Source organism: Erpetoichthys calabaricus, chromosome 4, assembly GCF_900747795.2.
Source record: "Erpetoichthys calabaricus chromosome 4, fErpCal1.3, whole genome shotgun sequence".
In the NCBI taxonomy this organism is placed as follows: domain Eukaryota; kingdom Metazoa; phylum Chordata; class Cladistia; order Polypteriformes; family Polypteridae; genus Erpetoichthys; species Erpetoichthys calabaricus.
Genome location: NC_041397.2, coordinates 289,105,242 through 289,124,780, shown reverse-complemented (window position 1 = coordinate 289,124,780; position 19,539 = coordinate 289,105,242). Strand labels below are relative to the sequence as shown.

General features: G+C 41.7%; 1 protein-coding gene across 1 annotated transcript in view; it reads left to right on the top strand.

Moving 5' to 3' along the window:
* asmt (acetylserotonin O-methyltransferase) overlaps window positions 1-19,539 on the top strand; it is a 75,230-nt gene that overhangs the window by 43,758 nt on the left and 11,933 nt on the right. Inside the window, exon 6 of the mRNA XM_028801204.2 lies at window positions 14,453-14,593. Coding sequence (XP_028657037.1) covers window positions 14,453-14,593 — 141 coding nt within the window. The remainder of the gene's footprint in view (window positions 1-14,452; window positions 14,594-19,539) is intronic.

Sequence of the window (19,539 nt, the reverse complement as noted above, 5' to 3'; positions counted from 1 at the left end):
ATCGGGCAGTACACCAACCAGGGAGGAGAGCAATTGTGTGGCACGCCATGGGGGCTGGAAGTAAGACGAGGGGTTTTGAAGTTATCCGTTATTTAGTTCGGGAGGTCTGAAAGCTGGTATTAATACCAAAGTCAAAACTTTAGTCCTGATCCAACACTAGTTACAGGACAGCTTACCAAATTGAACACCTCAACTGAAGAACAAAGAATAAAATACAAAGTAGCTACAATTACTAGGTGACAAAAACAGCTAATATCAATTCGACAGAAATTCAATGAACAGAGGAGTCTTCAGACACCTCTTGAACACTTTGAGGAAGTCAGAATTTTGAATGGAGGTGGGCAGCTCGTTCCACCAGCCAGGAACTACACGTGAAAAGAGTCTGGACTGGGATTTGATAGTCCACAAAGGTGGCATCACCAGGCGCCATCTAACAGCAGAGTTCAGTAGTCGAGAGGACCTCACAAGTGTCTCCACATACATACAGTAGGTTCTGATCCATTGACTATTCTGTAGGCTAGCATCAAGAACTAATGGAAATTTATATGAACGAATAGATAAAACTCCCAGAACTGAATAGAAATTAATTTTCATCTTGCGAATTTGCATTTTTTTTTACTCACAACTGAAGCAATCAAGTTTGAACGTCGATGCAGTCCTCATTAATACTGTACATTCTTGGTCACCGTTTTCAGTCATTTTGAAGCCAGCAGCGCACAGCCGTGCAGTAAGTCCCGTCACAGGTGAGCCATGTATTGTTAGTTAGCGGTGGATTTTCATGTCATCACTATTTCTTCAATGATAACTTCAAGTAGTCTCCCGTTTTCTAACCTGCTTACAAGTTCAGAGTTATGACAGATTTCCAGACAGCACCGAGTCTAAAAGGGAACCCACCACCAGGACAAGGACAGTGCATCTCAGAGCATCAAATCGTTTTTCTTAAAACTAAAATTATTATCAGAGCTTCAGGAAAGGAGCTGCTGAGTGAAGAGGCACTGCTATATTTAATGGATTTCATGTAAGAAGAAGTGGCCGAGTAAGAGTGTTGCCATGGAAGTAATGTCTTGAAAGGTTCATTAGCCGTGTGGTTGTTGAAGTGTAATCTGTAATGGCAAGTTGTGAAGTGTCCTCCACTATTCTGAGGGTCCATTTAGATTCTGACAGCCCTTTCTGTAATAACTGGAACTTTCCATTTGATACAATGGTAGTCGTGATCAGAAACTTGCAAATGAAGTATTGCAACAGCCTAAAAGGCAAAGTTTACAGTGGGCTGTCTTCATTTATGGAAGCAGTAGGTTCCACTTCTAACCACAAGATGGAGCCATAAAATTAGAAAACACCTGCCTGGCTAGTTCTCACTCTAGTGACTCAGCCACTGGTCGTCTTTGTATAAGCAGATTGTTTCAGGTCATTGACTTACTGCTTGCCTCCTTTATGTTCAAGTCAACTGTCAAAAAACCACTGCCCGTTTTCAGTTCGCCCCTGCTTTATGCCGATGCTGACGGGCTGGACACCATTTTAGCACTGACGCCTCACAGCTTTACAATCCAAGGCTTAAATCCCAGCCTGTTTTAGTGCCAGCGTGGAATCTGATATTCCGATCTCACAGTTAGTGACTCTGAAGGGACGACAGTGGGTGTCTTGTAATGAACTGGTACCATACTTCCAGCCTTGTGTCTGATACTTCTAGGGCAGGCTCCAGCCCCACTTCCCCAACCCACTACACTAGCTGGGAACTGTTACATGTATTAAAGAGTTAGCATCTGAGAGGCCAAGGCAGCGTACAGAAGGAGGATAGAGGACCATCTGAGGAGCAACAACACCAGGCAGGTGTGGCAGGGTGTCCAGCACATCACCGGCTACAAATCCAGCAACTCCTCGGCTGCCGAGGGAGACACTTCTCTGGCAGAGGAGCTGAACATCTTCTTTGCCCGCTTTGAGGCAACACCAACAGCAGCTCCATCACAACAGCCTGTTCACAACAGCAATATACTCATGGTGGAAGAGTGTGAGGTGAGGCGGGTGACGAGCAAGGTGAACCCGAGGAAGGCTGCAGGACCTGACGGTGTGGCTGAATGGGTGCTGAAAGACTTTGCGGATCAACTGGCCGGAATCTTCACTAGGATTTTCAACCAGTTCCTGTCCCAGGCCACTGTCCCATGCTGCCTCAAGTCCTCAATCATTGTTCCGCTGACGAAAAAATCCATCACGAACAGTCTGAATGATTTCCACCCAGTGGCACTCACATCTGTCATCAAGTGCTTTGAGAAACTGGTGCGGAGTCATATCATCACCTGCCTGCCATTAGACCTGGACCCATTTCAATTTGCTTACAAAGCAAAGAGATCCATGGAGGACAATGTGGCCACAGCCCTTCATGCTGCCCTGACCCACCTGGAGCAGCAGGGGAGTTACGCCAGACTGCTCTTTGTAGACTTCAGCTCGGCGTTTAACGCTATCATCCCACAACGACTGGTGTCCAAACTGGCAGATCTGGGACTTCCATCACTCACGTGCAGTTGGATACTGGACTTCCTGTCTGGTTGCTCCCAGAGGGTCAGGCTGGGTCTCCACACATCCACTGCTCTCAGCCTCAACCCTGGGACGCCGCAGGGTTGTGTGCTCAGCCCACTCCTCTATACTCTCTACACATATGACTGTGTCCCCACTCACCATAGCAACAAGATTATAAAGTTCACGGATGACACGGCGGTGGTCGGACTCATCTTGGGCAAGGAGGGTGAGCTGGCATACAGGGACGAGGTGGAGCGGCTGTCAGAGTGGTGCACAGTCAATAACCTGCTCCTCAACACCACAAAAACGAAGGAGCTTGTTATTGACTTTAGAAAAAACAAAACTGACATCCAGCCACTCATCATTGGTGGGGCCTGTGTGGAGAGGGTCCCGGTGTTCAGGTTTCTGGGCATTGAGCTGGAGGATGACCTGACCTGGAGCACCAACACTAAGGAGCTGCTGAAGAAGGCACAGCAGAGACTGTATTTTCTGAGAATCCTCGGAAAGAATCATCTCCCCAAAAATCTACTCCTTGCCTTTTTATCACTGTTCCATCAAGAGTGTGCTCACGTACGGACTGTGTGTGTGGTACGGCAGCTACACTTCCTCAGAAAAGAAAGCGCTCCACAGGGTCGTCAGGAGAGTGGAGAGAACAATTGGTTGTACCCTCCCCACTCTGGAACAAATCTACACGTCCCGAAGCCGCAAAAAAGCAATAGACATTTCACAGGACTCATCACATCCCGGTCATTGCCTCTTCTAGCTTTTGCCATCGGGCAAGAGATACAGAGCTATGAAAACTAGAACAAACCGCCTTAAAAACAGCTTTTATCCAAAAGCAATCATGGCCCTGAACTCAGAATAAACCTGCTCCGTATCATTCTCCCAATGTGCAATATAGACCTTAAGTCAACAAGTGCAATTTGTATATTTCGTAAAGTACTTTTATTACTATTCGGTTTATTATTATTTTCTCTCTTCTTGTCTTTTTAACTCTTATGCCTCACACTGAGTCGACTGCACCTTCAATTTCGTTGTTCCTTTGTAAAAGTGACAATGACAATAAAGATCTATCTATCTATCTATCTATCTATCTATCTATCTATCTATCTATCTATCTATCTATCTATCTATCTATCTATCTATCTATCTATCTATCTATCTATCTATCTATCTATCTATCTATCTATCTATCTATCTATCTGCAGTTTATGAATGCCTCTCCTACTTACAAATGCAATTTAGAGTCTGACCCTTTGAACCAGTTAGTTGCATTGCTACTGCAGTTTTCATTTTGTTTGTAGCTGTTTCCACTAGGTGGCAGCATATTGCCAGAAAGCCTTTGAGCCTTGCCATATTGGAGGAAGAATTTGTTGACTAGCAAGGATCTTTCATTTTTAACATAAGGCCTGACTTTTAGCTTGCATGTAGTGACAAAATCCCAAATTGTACCGTTTTTATAAGAAGAAGGGGCATCCTGGCTGGATCGAAGGGCATTTCATTTCCAGGAAGGGTAGCCAGTGCAATGATGCAAGTGAAGTGGACAGTGGGATGAGAAAGTAAATTTGTAACCGGCTGGTATGATTTAATGGACGAACTGAGAAAAGTCAAGGATCGGGAGTCGTTCCATTTCCCCATGTAGCAAAGTGTAATATGTTATTTGTAATTTCGCTTTGTTTTTAGTTATGAACTTCCCCAAAATTAGTTGATCCCTGTAAATAGTTAATAGCATACTGACAATATAATCTGTTGTAGTATGGGCATTAATTAGTGTCACACCTCACAACCTGGGCAGAGTGGTGGCTCTGAGGCTAGGGATCTGCACTGGCAATCGGATTGCAGTCGGTTACACCCACACACTAGGTGGCAGTGGTCCTCTTATGGTAACCCAGTCAGGACACCTGCAGAGGTGCTTAGGAGCTGGAGTTCAAAAGTGCAGCCCTGTTGGGGTCCCTGGGTATCGATAGAGAGCACTGTCAGGTGAGGACCACCTTACTTTTTCTATGGCCTGAAAGTGCTTCCTCAGGGATACGGCATGACACCAGAAGCAGTCCCGGGTCCGACTTAAAAGGAGTCCACTGCCTCAAATCAGGGAGTCAGAGTCAGGAGACAGCAGGCAACACTCAGCGGAGGTAGACAAGAAAGAAGTGTAATTTATATTGTAAGTGTGGTGGATTTCTGGAGAGTGGATTGTGGGAAAGTGCCTTGTGAGAATAAATATCTTTTATTTTTTTCTAAAAATGTGTCTTAGGTTTGGGGCTGATTGACGCCCCCTTGTGTTCACAGTTGCCCAGCTCTTTTGTTAACAAAATTCCCACAGAATTTAGGGCAATGTTACGAAAACTGACCCCGAACACTTCTAAAACCGTGACAAACTGCTTTCACCTTAATAATAAGCCAGCTAACACAATCGGCATGGCCTTGATGGGACTTTTATCCGTTATGATGCCCACCCAACTACCACTGATAGAACACTATGGTACACCTCACAAACATCGCTGCGAAGCTAAAGGCCGGGGGCCTTATGTATAAACCTTACTTATGCTCAGAAACGTACATAAGCCATTTCTCATGTAAAAGTTGGGATTTACAAACCACAAACTTGCCGTGAAAACTGGCTTAAAGTTCTGGAAAGTTTTGACTACCCATAAGCCCAACGCAGACTTTTGGTGCTGGAATGTTAGCGACTCCATGCAGCAGGACAATGAAGTGAACAGAACTTCTCATTTCATTGCACATTTCAATACACTCTGATGTCCATCCGTCCATCCATTTTCTAAACCCAGTCGCTCTAAACCTGGAATGGTACAGGGATTGTGTGGTTTCTGGTGGACTCTGCAATGTTCTGATGGACTCTGATGGTCTCTGTAATGTAGGCTTTCATTCAGCCTACAGCTCCAAGAGGATGGCAGCAGGAACTCTAAATCATCTTACAAGCCGGTCATCATCATGAAAAGGGAAACGAATAACATTTAAAATATTTAAATGACAGAAACTGTTGTGTGTTTAAGATTACATTTGGTTGTCTCTGTATTCTAATTGTGGCAATACAGGCACTTTCTTATTTTAAGAAGTTAGAAAATGTGTGCATAGCATAACATTCAGGTGTGGCATAGTTTACTGATTTGAAAGTTGGAGCGTTTTCCGTTATTTATTTTCTTCATCATAGAGACTGTTTTTAAATTTTTGTTTTTAAAATATTTTGTCACAAAGTGACATGTGATTTAGATTTGTTCCGATCACCAAACCACAGTTTATACAGCTGCAGCCATGTGCATTAATCGCTCTTGTTGACTACTGAGGATCTGTTTGCTGACAGGAGCATCTTTTGGGTGTGTAAAAAAGGAAAATATTGTAGATAAAATATTCATGTTGAAATAACCTCTCTCATGCTAAACTATACTGTATATCACTATATATCACTATAACACACTGGTGAGGCCGCATCTGGAGTACTGGGTGCAGTTTTGGTCTCCAGACTACAAAAAGGACATTGCAGCAACAGAAAAAGTCCAGAGAAGAGCGAGTAGGCTGAGTCCAGGACTACAGGGGATGAGTTATGAGGAAAGATTAAAAGAGCTGAGCCTTTACAGTTTAAGATAAAGAAGATTAAGAGGTGACCTGACTGAAGTGTTCAAAATTATGAAGGGAATTAGTCCAGTGGACAGAGACTGTGACTTTAAAACAAGTTCATCAAGAACATGGGGACACGGCTGGAAACTTGTGAAGGGTAAATTTTTCTTTACACAAAGAACGATAGACACTTGGAATAAGTAATCAACTAGTGTGGTAGACAGTAAGACTTTTGGAACTTTCAAAACTCTAGTTAATGTTTTTTTGGAAGAAATAAGTGGATAGGCGATTGGGTATTTGGAGAAAGAAGAGTAAGGACAGGAATTGGGGGTTAGTACGTTTGAAAAAGACAGTACTTCTGTAATAAAGCATTTCGTTGAAGGTCACGCATGGCGCAGCAAACCTCTTGCGTGAGACATGAACAAGCACTGCGCCACCGTGTTCCCATGTTTAATAACATGCTTTAACTCATATCATCATGAAAATGATATCACGTATACTTCTCAGTATTTTAATTATTCAGAGAGCTGTAATATTACGAACGTAATGGATTCTGTGTCCTGTCGGAGGAAGAGCACGTAGTGATTCAGGCACATAGAGAATTTTGTGAATTTCCCATTGGGATTAATAAAGTATCTATCTATCTATCTATCTATCTATCTATCTATCTATCTATCTATCTATCTATCTATCTATCTATCTATCTATCTAGAGCACATATAAATGTCATGAATTATTATTATTATTATTATATATAATCAAATACACAACAAAGCATTTAACGTGCTACTTTAGTTACGATGGGATTTGAGAAACCAGTAAATTAAAAGATTTTAAGATGAAGTTCATCATGTTGACTCAGCAAAATATGTTGATTATATTATACAGATAAAACTTTAACTTTAACTACAAGGTGCCGCAGCGCTAGCGAGTTTGAGCTTCGTTCACGGATTGTTCCTGCCTCGCGTTGTATTCATACTGTGGCTGGCGCGACACTGGAAGGATAGATGGATAGAATAATTAAACATTACGAAGATATTTCGATGTTTCTTAAAAGTTTTTTAATAATCGGCGTTCTTAGCTTACTGACGGCTTAACATCAATTACAGAGCTGATTGTGTGACGATTGGGTATTTGGAGAAAGAAAAGTAAGACATGAACAATCACTGCGCCATCGTGTTCCTATGTTTAATAACATGCTTTAACTTATATCATCATGAAAATGATATCACGTATACTTCTCAGTATTTGAATTATTCAGAGAGCTGTAATATTCCGAACGTAATGGATTCTGTGTCCTGTCAGAGGAAGAGCACGTAGTGATTCAGGCACATAGAGCACATATAAGATCAAATACACAACAAAGCATTTAACGTGCTGCCTTAGTTACGATGGGATTTGAGAAACTAGTAAATTAAACAATTTTAAGATGAAGTTTATGATGTTCCACTTTAATGACAAAATAAACTACGTGATTAAAGTGGAAATTTCGAGATTAAAGTTGACATTTCGTGCTTTTTTCACACTGTGTGCCTTTTTTTTCACTGTACCCTAATAAGCTTTCATATGACACTCAGACGGTGGGCTACCAGTTGCCTTTTCACGCCGACTTTGATATGTGGCAACTTCTTTTTTATTTTAGGCACTGTGCGACTTTGTGAAGTTGAGCTTTCGAGTTACTCCGACACGCTAAGTCACTCAATCAGCTTCCTTTTGTTGCTTATATAACTGTTTAAACCAACAAATAGTACATTTTTCTTTGCCTCTATTTGGTATTAACTGAAATTCTTCTATTTTTCCTCGTACTTTTGCCATTGCCTTTTCACAGAATGCTGGGATTAAGGGCTATTTATATTGATTTGCATATTCAAAGAGGAGTAATTCTGGGAGGAGTTGTGGCGGGACAGCAGGCGCGTGCACGTGCGTTTATTTCCACGCTGAGCGGGATTTATGTAGCGGAAGAACGCGGAAGTTTGCGTACGCACAGATTCCTGCATCTGGATTTTTCTGTGCGTAAGCACATTTCGGCTTTTGTGCTTATGTCATGTTATAGTGCGAATTCTACGCTTGGCATTATGCATGAAGCCCCTGGTGAGTAGGGAAGGTGGCAAGAACTCCAAGACACACAAGTCAATTCAGAAATCACTTCAATAGTCTGACAATGATCTTCGTAAACTGCATTGCAAACTTTTTCAAGATTTTCGTCATTTTCCCTCATTTGAAATGCAAAAACCACTCTTAGACCTGTGTTTTACTTAAAGCTTCCTCTTTAAGAGCAGTTTCAAGCATCACTACAGTTTCAGCAGCTGTTTTCCCTAAGAGAAAACAAAATTTAACTCAGACTCGCTGTTCTTTATGATCACACATCATGAAAATCACAAAGCACGTTTAATAAGCACCAAGAAAAACCAACACGGAATGCTATATGAGCAATACAGAGCAACGACATGAAATTGTAAAAAATTAAATACTCACTTAGCAGATCTGTGCAAAACTTTTTTAAAACCTGGCAGGATTTAATTAATGATATTTTAGAATAAGCATTTAAATTGAGGAAGCTGATTCTCTTCCCCTTTCTATTCTATTTATTTACGTACTTATCTTTTCTACTATTAAAGTTTCACTATGTTGGCCTAGCTCTCTTTCTCATGGGTGGGGATTTGACTTGCTTGTACGGAATGTTTTTTGATTTTCATAAATTCAATAAAATGTAAAAAAATTAATAAATATACCACTTGGCAGACCTCCACAGAATACTTCGAAAGTTTAGATTGCGCGGCAGTACAGATTCCTGTTATTTTTGGGTACCCCCTCATACATCAAGCATTTAGCATCACCAGTTTACCTAACCTGCATGTCTTTGGGCTGTGAAAGGAGCAAACCCACCAAGACCCACACGTAAACCAACACAAGGAGCACCCCAGGGGCGACCTCCAGACTCCTTACTACAAAACAGCAGCACTACCGTTGCATCACTGAGCTCCTAATTTGTTAATTAACGTACATATATCAACCGTCGACTTAAAAATTGAGGATGAAAAAGAAATTACCCTTTACTTGAGATGTATTTATGTAACATAGTGGATCCATCAAGGGGTACAACAGACCACCTATCCACTCTTTAAACTTCACCAAATGTCAGTAATACTTTAAGCTGACATTCACTGAAGTTTTGTTTTCTGTGTTCTTCTTCCATGGATTGAAAGTAAAGATGTCTTTCAGGAACGTGGTCAGATTTATATGGTGATTAGGTCATAAAAATTTTAAAAGAGCGTTTTTTAATCAAGCCCTAGCCTAATGTTACGTGATTGTGTTTACCTTTTTTGTAAGTTGCTTTGGATAAAAGTGTCTGCCAACCAAATAAATGTAAGTCATACAAAGTGTGGTCGAGTGATGTATGACACCATTCTAAAGGGTAAATGTTGGGGTGCCAACTGGGTCACCCTTTTTGAACAGTGTTTCAAAAGTCAATGGCGCTGGAACAGAATACAAACTTGTACGCTGCACTGCCTTCTCAGATACTTTATGTGAGCTCAGGTGAGATGTCTGGCTTCGGTCAAGCGCTCCATCCTGCAGATCTCCCAAGTCCAAAATGAGACACCACCTTCTAGGAGCATCTTGGCTTTATTTGCTTTGCAGTAAGGATACTGTGGAAGATTGTGGGTTCGCTTCCCGGTTCCTCCCTGTGTGGATAGCTCTCTGAGTACTGAGAAAAGCGCTATATAAATGTAATGAATTATTATTATTATTATTATTATTATAGCCCTCTCACTGGAAGAGACAGAGTCATTTGTCTTCATTCATTGTATCTGACTATAGATGGAAAAATAGACAATACCATTAGCTGCAGTGCCCCCTTGTGTCCCGGAGTGGTATTGTTTACCTTGAATGAGCCGGGAGAGTGAGCCTCTAATTTACATGGTTATTTGTGGGGGGTGATGGGGAGTAGCTAAAATTATGTACTCAAATGCATAGTTTTAAGTTAATTTGAGATTTATAAACAAACTTGGTGTTAAATCTGGCATAAATATGGCATATATACAGTATGATTTTATAAATCCAATTTTTTGAGGATATGTTATTTTTCTCATTCGAGTGTATGAAATCTAAGTAAGATTTTATACATGGCAGGGTCATCATGGGAACATCTGCCAAGATTCCACGCACAACAGCCCTCCGCATACACAATGGAGGAATACACTGTACCAGCATGGCTAGATACAAAAGTAAAGTGGACACACAGCAGTTCTCAAAGATACTATGATTACCATACCTGGGTGCCTAAAGTCCATGCCAAAGTAACAGATCCCAGTCCTTAGTCACATGGAGCCTCCCCACATCCTATGGAGGAAAGCCCTTCATAAGCTCTATTCGAATGGAACGAGCTCTCAGGATACATGTTTGTAAAGTCGGTGGTACCACAAAGTATTGCCAGTTTTTACCTTGAATTTGCACAGAATACGATATGTCTAAAGAAATTATAGAGACAGTATAAGTGCGCCATCTACGGTTATACAATGTTATCATCTCAAAACAGCCACACGTTGTAGCTACAGTATGTAGCTATTCCTCCTCCCCATAACCTCTAAAATTCCAGAGGAAATGAAGTTTTCACTGGAGATTTTACTGACCTGTCCATTCGCATCGGCAGGTTTAACTTGGGGTCATTTTTTGCTGACTTTTTATAACAGCTAAAAGCCTCTGTAATATTTCTTGAGATGTTAACAGGGAGTTCCTAAAAAGTTGCTGACGTGAGCAATTTGGACAAGACTAAAGTTACATAGGTCCTCTGGTGATAATTTCTGTACCACATCTTTTGATTTAAAACCAGTCCCCTCCGAACAGCACTTTAGAATATATATAAAAGGTTATGGAAGTAACACATGAAGAGTGAGCCAGTACTGGATCAAGATGGTTACCATCATACGAGAACAAAGAGAAACAAAACCAGCGACACCTGGAGAAGAGACTGCATAGGATCAGGTTTCTTCTGAATATTCGTCTCTTCTTGAAGGGAAATCTCCCCACACAGGGCTTAATCTATTGAACAGAATTCGGAAAAACAATGGCAGATATGGAGATTCCATGCACAAATGGGATCAGCCGCCATCCCCAGTCTGTGACTAGGTGAAGAACAGCAGACCATAAAGCACATAGTGTACAAATGTCTGATAGCAAATAATAGCAATATTTTTTTACATTTACATAGCGATTTCTCACTACTCAAAGAGCTTCAGTGAGTGGGGAGCCACTTCAGCCACCACTAATGTGTAGCATCCACCTGAATAATGTGATGGCAGCCATTACTATGCCAGTACGATCACCACACATTAGCTATGAGGTAGTGAAGTGGTGAGTGAGAGATAGCCAATTAGAGACAGGGGATGATTGGAGGGACAGAGTGACTAGGCTGTGTTGGGCAATTTAGCCTGGACATCAGGATACACCCTACTCTTTACAAAGGATGTCCAGAGATCTTTTATGACCACAGAGAGTCAGGACCTCGGTTTTACGACTCATCTGAAGGACAGCACCATATTTACAGCACTGTGTCCCCGTCACTGCACTGGGGTATTGGGATCCAGATTCAGACCACAGAGCAGGTGTCCCCTACTGGTCTCACCAACACTTCTCCCAACAGCAACCCAAGCTTTTCCTAGATGGTCTCCCATTCAAGTACTGGCCATGTCCAAATGTGCTTAACTTTAGGTAGATAACCACTTCTGAAGTGTGTGTGGTGTGGCTGCTGGCGCGCATAGAGCGCATAGGTGGCACAGATGATTTCCTCCAGGCCACATCAAGACTGTCTATCAGAAGTGGACATTCTTCTCTGATCTTCTTATGTGACTGATTTATGTTTGATATACTGTAGTATGTGCTCTCTTGATGTATGCAGCCATACAATAATAATATAATAATAACAAATCAGCTCTTAATTGAGAAAGAACTGTGAGTAAGGCAGGAGGTTGGATGAATAAGTGCTTAGGAAGATAAAGGCCAGCAGCAATGGCTGTTCCCAGGATAATCATTTCCAGGCATATGTATATAACCTGTACAACTGCCAGTTAATCAAGGCAAATGCAAAACAAATGAAAAAGTTTTGATCCTGATTCATACTTCCAGCCGTTTAACTTCTTTTAATTTTTGCACAATCACGCTGGAGTGGTGGCTGTGTGGCTAAAGGACTTGAAGGTTGATGGTTCAAATCCTTACAGTGACAGAAGGATTGCTATTCCTTTGGGCCCTTGATCTCAAGGCCCTTAATCTGCACTTGCTCTAGGGTCGCTGTTCAAATAGCTGACCCTGAGCTCTGCCCCTAAAACTCTAAGTAAGGTGGGGTATGTGAAAAAGAGAATTTCCCCTCGGGGATTAATACAGTCTACCAAAATCGATAATTCGGAAGGGAGAGATTTTGTATTGCATTTTATTGATCTCTTTGGCCACTTGAGAGAAGGAGAATGTATAGCTGGATGTAATTGCAGTTTCCTAACAACTGTGGGCGCTGTCTGTGTCAGCCGTGTGTGAAATTAACTTAAAGGTTAACAGCTGCACTTGAGAACAAGAGACAAGCCCAGCAGCCAACAGGGGCATCTTCTCCGTGGAAGGACAGGGCCGGTTTGAGAAATCAGCGAGAGTCTTAAACAAGCCGTCCTGAGGCTAACAAGGATCGGCTGATTGGCCTTCTCTTATTTAGAAGTCTTCATGCCGAAAGCAACAATCCAAACCGGGAAGCTTGCAGTTGAGAAAATTTGATCTCAGGTTACCCTGCAACAACTGAGGAGCTTTTCACATGAGCTTTAATAAAGCATTGCATTGCTGTACTGCGAGCCATTCTGTTCAATTGGAATTCTGTACACGGGCAAGCAGAGAGGTTTGGGGGCTGCCCAATCCACCCAGAAGCTCCATTATAAATGTGTGCGATCGTCATCAATAACGTGCACCTGCAGCAGCAACCGACACAAGACATAATGAAAAATTAAAACATCTTCTTTCCTTTTGGGAGCCTATGCCTTATTTGAAGCCTGCGCACAGATCAAATGTTATTACAGCAGGCAGGTGAGCCTTCAAATCGCCTGTTGGATTGGTGAAGAAAAATACAAAGTTTCTCAAACTTTTTAAAAATTGTATTTTATTATGATATTCTTGGCATAGTGGCACTGCTGTTCTTGTTACTGCCCCCCACTTAAAGTGCGTCCAATTCCTGGTTTAACGAAGACTCATAATTTCGTATCGTATTCAAATTAAAACAGAACTTTCCTTGAGTATCTTGATATATCTCAACAACAGTAAGTACAGAGTACAACACACTTGACATCTTCCATTACAAATAAGCATTGGTGAAGGTGCAAACCCGTCTACAATTCAAATGCTCATTTGTGTCTGAGGGCATTCCATTTATGTTCATGGGAAAGTTATCTGGCAGAGCCTTATTTCACGATAGTTTGGTAAGTGATTTTAATGTAAATGGAGATGTTTATTTAAATCATAGCTGACTAGCAGACACGTGTAGAATTAACGCTGGTAAAAAACTTTCTTCTTTTGGGAATGGCACAGATTTCACTGGATGCCAAGCCCAATTTCTTTCACACATTTGCTGGTTAGGTGGACTGGCGATTCTAAATTTGCCCATGTGTGTATTTGTGTTGCAAAGGACTGGCACCCAGTCCAGGGTTTGTTCCTTGCCTTGCACCCTATGCTCATTGGGATACACTCCAGCAGACCCCGCGGCTCTGACTAAGCAGGTTAGAAAAGGACTGCCTGACTGACCTTTATTACAAGGCTGCACATTTAATTTTGTGCATCATTAGTTTGGTGGCACACATGCATGCATAGGCAATACTGTGGATGATCTGTTTTCCCATAAGGAGCAGCTCTGTAAAAGACGAACACGTACACGTTGAAATATCCTCTCATTTGACACAGTAAATTAAACCGAAGCCACACAGAATGTTTCCTAGCTAAGATGAAAAATTTGGAAAATTCACCAGTGTTTTTCAAAAAGTTGCACAGCGTGTTCTATTTGAAATATCTCAAAGAAAAATAAAACTTTCTCAGTAAATTTCCTTGAAGAATTGGTGTATCGAACTTCAGCCAAATCTGTCCACTGGGGACCGAGGTGTTTCATGAAGTTAGGGAGTCAGACATCCCAACGACGGTAATGAACACTTTACACATAACCTGAAAACACAAGTTCAAATGTGATTGAAGATGCTTGTTGACTTTTATTTGCTACCATCATTTCTGTTATTACAAACTGAGCTTCCCCCCAAATGCCTGGTTGACATTTACATTCTCTTCTCTTCTTCTTCATGGAGCAGCTCTCTAGAAGGAGTCCCTCTGAGCTCAGCTGTGTTCTCTCTTGTAGGTTGCAGTGGGGCCATAGCCAAGCAGTGTGTGCTGACTTACCCAGAAGCCATGGTGACGATCTTTGATCTCCCGAAGGTGGTGGAAATGTCAAAGAAGCACTTCGTTTCAGCAGAGGAAAACAGAATTTCATTCCAGGAAGGTATATCTCAGAAACAATCGTTATGTCGTAATGATTTCATGAAAAGTTACTTCTCTTAGAAAAGTAATAATAATGTCTTTCTGGTACAAATGTTTTTTTTTTTGCTTTCACCAGAGACTTTCAACATTGACTGTTTTATGTGTCAGTTAACTGAAGCGTAACGCCCTCACTATTTCACCTCGTCTCAAAGCAACATTTTTATTAAGTGACAAGAATTGGCACTTAATGTTTTAATGGACTAGAAAACCTTAGAGTATACTCACACACATGCATTTTATTTATTTTCTGCTGGACTACCTTTTGGTTATTTGTTGAACCTGATTTGTTGAATCAGGGTGGAGTGGTGGCTCTAAGGCTAAGGATCTGCGCTGGTATCCTGAAGGTTGCCGGTTCGAATCCCCGTCACTGCCAAAAGAGATCCTACTCTGCTGGGCCCTTGAGCAAGACCCATAACCTGCAATTGCTCCAGGGGCGCTGTACAATGGCTGACCATGCGCTCTGACCCCAAGGGGTATGCGAAAACTAACAAATTTCTAATACGAGAAATCGTATAAGACGAAATAAAGAACAAAAAAAAAAAAAAAAAAACCTCAAATGACCACAAACTGGATTTTTGAGAAGGTTATGCCATGTTACATATGTCTTATATTAATTTTAGGTCCAAAAAATGCACTAGGGCTTATTTTCGGGTAGGTCTTATTTTTATTGATTTCAAAAAAGTAAAGTACATTTATTCCTGTTCAACAATTATATGGTACAAACTACTGGTACGTTAATGCCTGTTCAACAATCAATTCAACATGTACAGTATTCATGTTCTACAAACTACTGTACGAGGGGGTACCCAAAAGAATCCGCAATAGTGCCATGCTGGACACAGCTCCCGGAGCACACACCTCCCCTGCCACGGCAGGCAAGCACAGAACAACTTACTCCGAGGTAGTGCCCCAAGCTTCAACCCCGTCTCCTGCCATTCTCAATCCCTGTGGGCAGCGCGTGGCTGCGAACCCCCGCCTCCTGCCGGTGAAAAACGCCGCACCTCACCCCTTCCCAAACGAGAAAAGATTTTTCTCGCCTAAAAAAAGGTGAAATGCAGCACCCCTCCCCAGCAGGAAACAAAAGCCCACAGCAGCACGGCGACCACAAAGAACAAGAAGAAGCAAAAAACGAGGTTGAAAGCTGTTCTACACTCACCCACCGCAGCAGGAAAAACGTGCATCCCAAAAGCCCCGGCCAGCGCAGTGCTACTGGTATCACGGACTCACTTGGGCACCCCCTCCTACTGTAAGTTAACTCTGGTTTAACAATCAACATGTATTCATGTTATACAAACTACCATATGTTAACTGCTTCTACATTTATTCAAATACAATCTTGTCATCTTCTTCTAGAATATCATCATAACTCTCCATATCCGGACCTGCAAGTCCTTCCTGGATTTCTTTTGACTCTAATTCCTTTAGAATTAATGGCCCCAATCTCTCATGTGCAGCAATACTGCTCTCCTTAAATGAACACTTCTTGTCCAGGTAACCTGCTCGTAGTGCATTGGCAGCACAGCTTTCACTGATTTTATCCCATGAATTCTTCACCCAAGTCACCACCTCTTGCAACTTAGGTTTCACAAAGTTCCCCCACTGATTTCTATCCATTCTGTTTTCACTGTAATCACTGACTACAAATCGCAAATGGTCCTTGAATGGCTTGTTTATTGCAATGTCAAGTGTTTGGAGAACGGCTGTCATTCCTGCAGGAATCATTATCTGATCTATTCTTCTCTCTTTAAGGAAGTTCTTCATGTCTTTAGCGCGGTGAGTGCTAGCAGAATCCCAGACTAGCCGACCTCTTTGGGCACCTCGCAAAACACGTGGAAACATTAAATCTACCCACTTTCTTATAACGGCTTGAGTGCACCATATTTATCCAATGTTTTGCTGGACAAAAGTCAACGTTTACTCTTTTAACTACTTGTAAAAGCGCCTTACCTTGTCACCAGGGCGGCTTCTAGGCTAAATACGGTAACTCTCAGGACAGATGCAAAAACGGTGGATTAGCGTTAGGTCTTATTTTCGGGGGAGGGCTTATATTAGCGTTACTTCAGAAATTACTGCTAGGTCTTACTTTCGGGGAAACATGGTATATATAATTCTGGGCTCATCCGGCGTACACACTCACTGCACCCCCTCTCATGGATCGAACCTTGGACGTCAGCGTCAGTAGCGAAGCCTCTTAACGTTGTGCCACAGCATGTGGTTTATTTATTTGACAGCATGTAGATTGGAGTAATTACATTCATGGCATTCGTAGTCTGAATCACAATCTGATTGTAGAGTGTGTACGCCTGATGAGCCCAGAATTAGGGCGAAACACGTGTCACGTACTCTTTGCATTATTTGACAGTAAAACTATTCAACATTCTATGATCTGCTTCTCGCAACTGAAGAGGGAACCATGGCAGATGTTTGCAACCCGATTTGCAGACCAATCACAAGGGTTACCTGGTAGGTAACCACCCATACAATCAGATTGTGACACAGACTACGAATGCAATGAATGTAATTACCCCGATCTACATGCTGTCAAATGAATGAACCACACACCGTGGTGCAACGTTAGAGGCTTCGCCTCTAGCGCTGACGTCCGAGGTTCAATTTCCTGAGAGAGGGGTGCAGTGAGTGTGTACGCCTGATGAGCCCAGAATTAGGGCAAAACACGTGTCGCGTACTCTTTGCATTATTTGACAGTAAACTATTTCAACTATTCTATGATCTGCTTCTCGCAACTGAAATGAGGGCACCGTGGCGGATGTTAGCTGACTTGCTGACCAACCACAAGCGTTATCTGGTAGGTAACCTCCCATACAATCAGATTGTGACACAGACTACGAATGCAATGAATATATATATATATATATATATATATATATATATATATAGTGTAAACAAAGCACAGAGGTACAGATGAAGGGCTGGGTCACTTTCAGACATCTTCCCAGATGCAAGTCTACAATAAGTCTGGCGAAAAATTGTGGTGGTGCCTGTTATGAAGTCGATGAGGCATAAGGGGTGGGTCCAGGAGCCCTGGAACCAGAAGTGATGTCATGAACCAGTGATATGTTGGTTTCTGGATCTGCAGGTGGAAGGAGATGAGAAGCATTATAAGACAGCCCCAACTTCTGGCTTGGGGTGGAAGTACAAGTTGACAAGCCTTGAAGCTGTTTCCCAAGCATGTGTATGTGTGACTATATACAGTATATATATATATATATATATATATATATATATATATATATATATATATACATATATATATATATATATATTGTGACAAAAATGTCGACCCCTTGAACCCTCAGACCAAACGTCAGACACCAGATAAAAATCCAAAATATTATTTATTATAATAATAAATGTGCACAAAGCACCCTCCACTCCACTATACTCCAATAAATCAATAATCAAATAAACAATCCTCCACTCCCAGATGCTTAGCCACCTTGCCTTCCAACTCAGCTAGTCAGTCTGGGATTTCCCAGAGTCCTTTATAGTCCGTGACCCTGAAGTGTTTCTGTCCCTCAGTCCATGTGACCTTCTATGGCCTCCGGGTCAGGTTAAAACTTCTTTTCTCCATCAGCCCGGAAGCACTTTATTTCTTTCAACCATGTGACTAGGATTTACTTCCGGACTGTATGGAAAATAAACGTGTCTGTGTCTCCCTGCAGCCTCCCCTGGCGGCTCCGACGTTATCCAGCAGGGCTGTGTATTAAAACTCCATAGTCCATGAAGCCCTGCTGGAATTCAGGGCATCTCCACGTTGCAAGGAGGGCTCCATCTAGCGGCCTGGGGGTATTGGCCGGGATGAATGGCAGGCCATATCCCACAATATATATATATATATATATAGGTGTGCATCGCAATCTTGTTACCCACCAGGTAACGCTTGTGATTGGTCAGCCAATCAGCAAACATCCACCACACCCTCTAAGTTGCAGATCATAAGCATGTTATAGAGTACCTGTCAAATAATACAAATATATATTTATATCTCTCTATTATAAAAGGAAATCCTTGGACAAGACTTTCTCGGAGATAATTTCAACTGGAGATGAGACTTTTTGCCAAGAGATTTTGACAAATCCCACCCTCCTCTCAAACATTTACATCTACGCCCACGGTCCACTCACTTCTCATTCGTGTGAATGCTGTTGTCAGACAAAGTTCCTCCACTCTCAGCACCAAGAGGGGACGGAAATAAAAGACCAAGAGTAGAAGACAAAGTAAAGGTTCAAAAACATTGACGCGATACACATGCAGAGCAGGTTAGAGGTTAAGAAAGTACTAAAATTTGAAAGTCACAAAAAATTGATAGTAAAGATCGCATTAGAGCTAACAAACGGAAATGATTACTTTGTGAAATGACGAAACAGTGAAAAGAGATATGGACATAGTTGATATGACAGAAGTATGTAGATATTGTTTGGCTTAAAACTTTAAGTCGGAGCAAGCTTTTGAGGCATATTGAAATCTTTTCAGTTAGCCAATAAAAGGAGTTATTTTGCTTGACTTCTCACTACATTCATAATACCTTGTGTAAAGGATTACTGTAAAGCCTAAAAAAGGTGGAGATGACAAGATCATTTTTTGTAATCGGCCAATTACTGATCACTGACTGAGTCTTTTGTAGTGAAAATTGGTCGATTTAGATCGATTGGAGCACCTCTAATGAGTTTTTTTTCTTCTCTTCCACTACTCCAGCAAGTGAAGTGTGTACCAAATAATAGTTTAATCCTATCTAAGTTAAAAATTTAAACCCAAACCAGCACACCTAAAACCTAGTCTAAATATCCTCTGACTATAATTTCCAGCTGCACTCGTAATAATATCCACCCATTGTCAAACTCATTTAATCCAGCAAAAAAGTCCAGGGCCTATCCCAGCAGTGTTGGG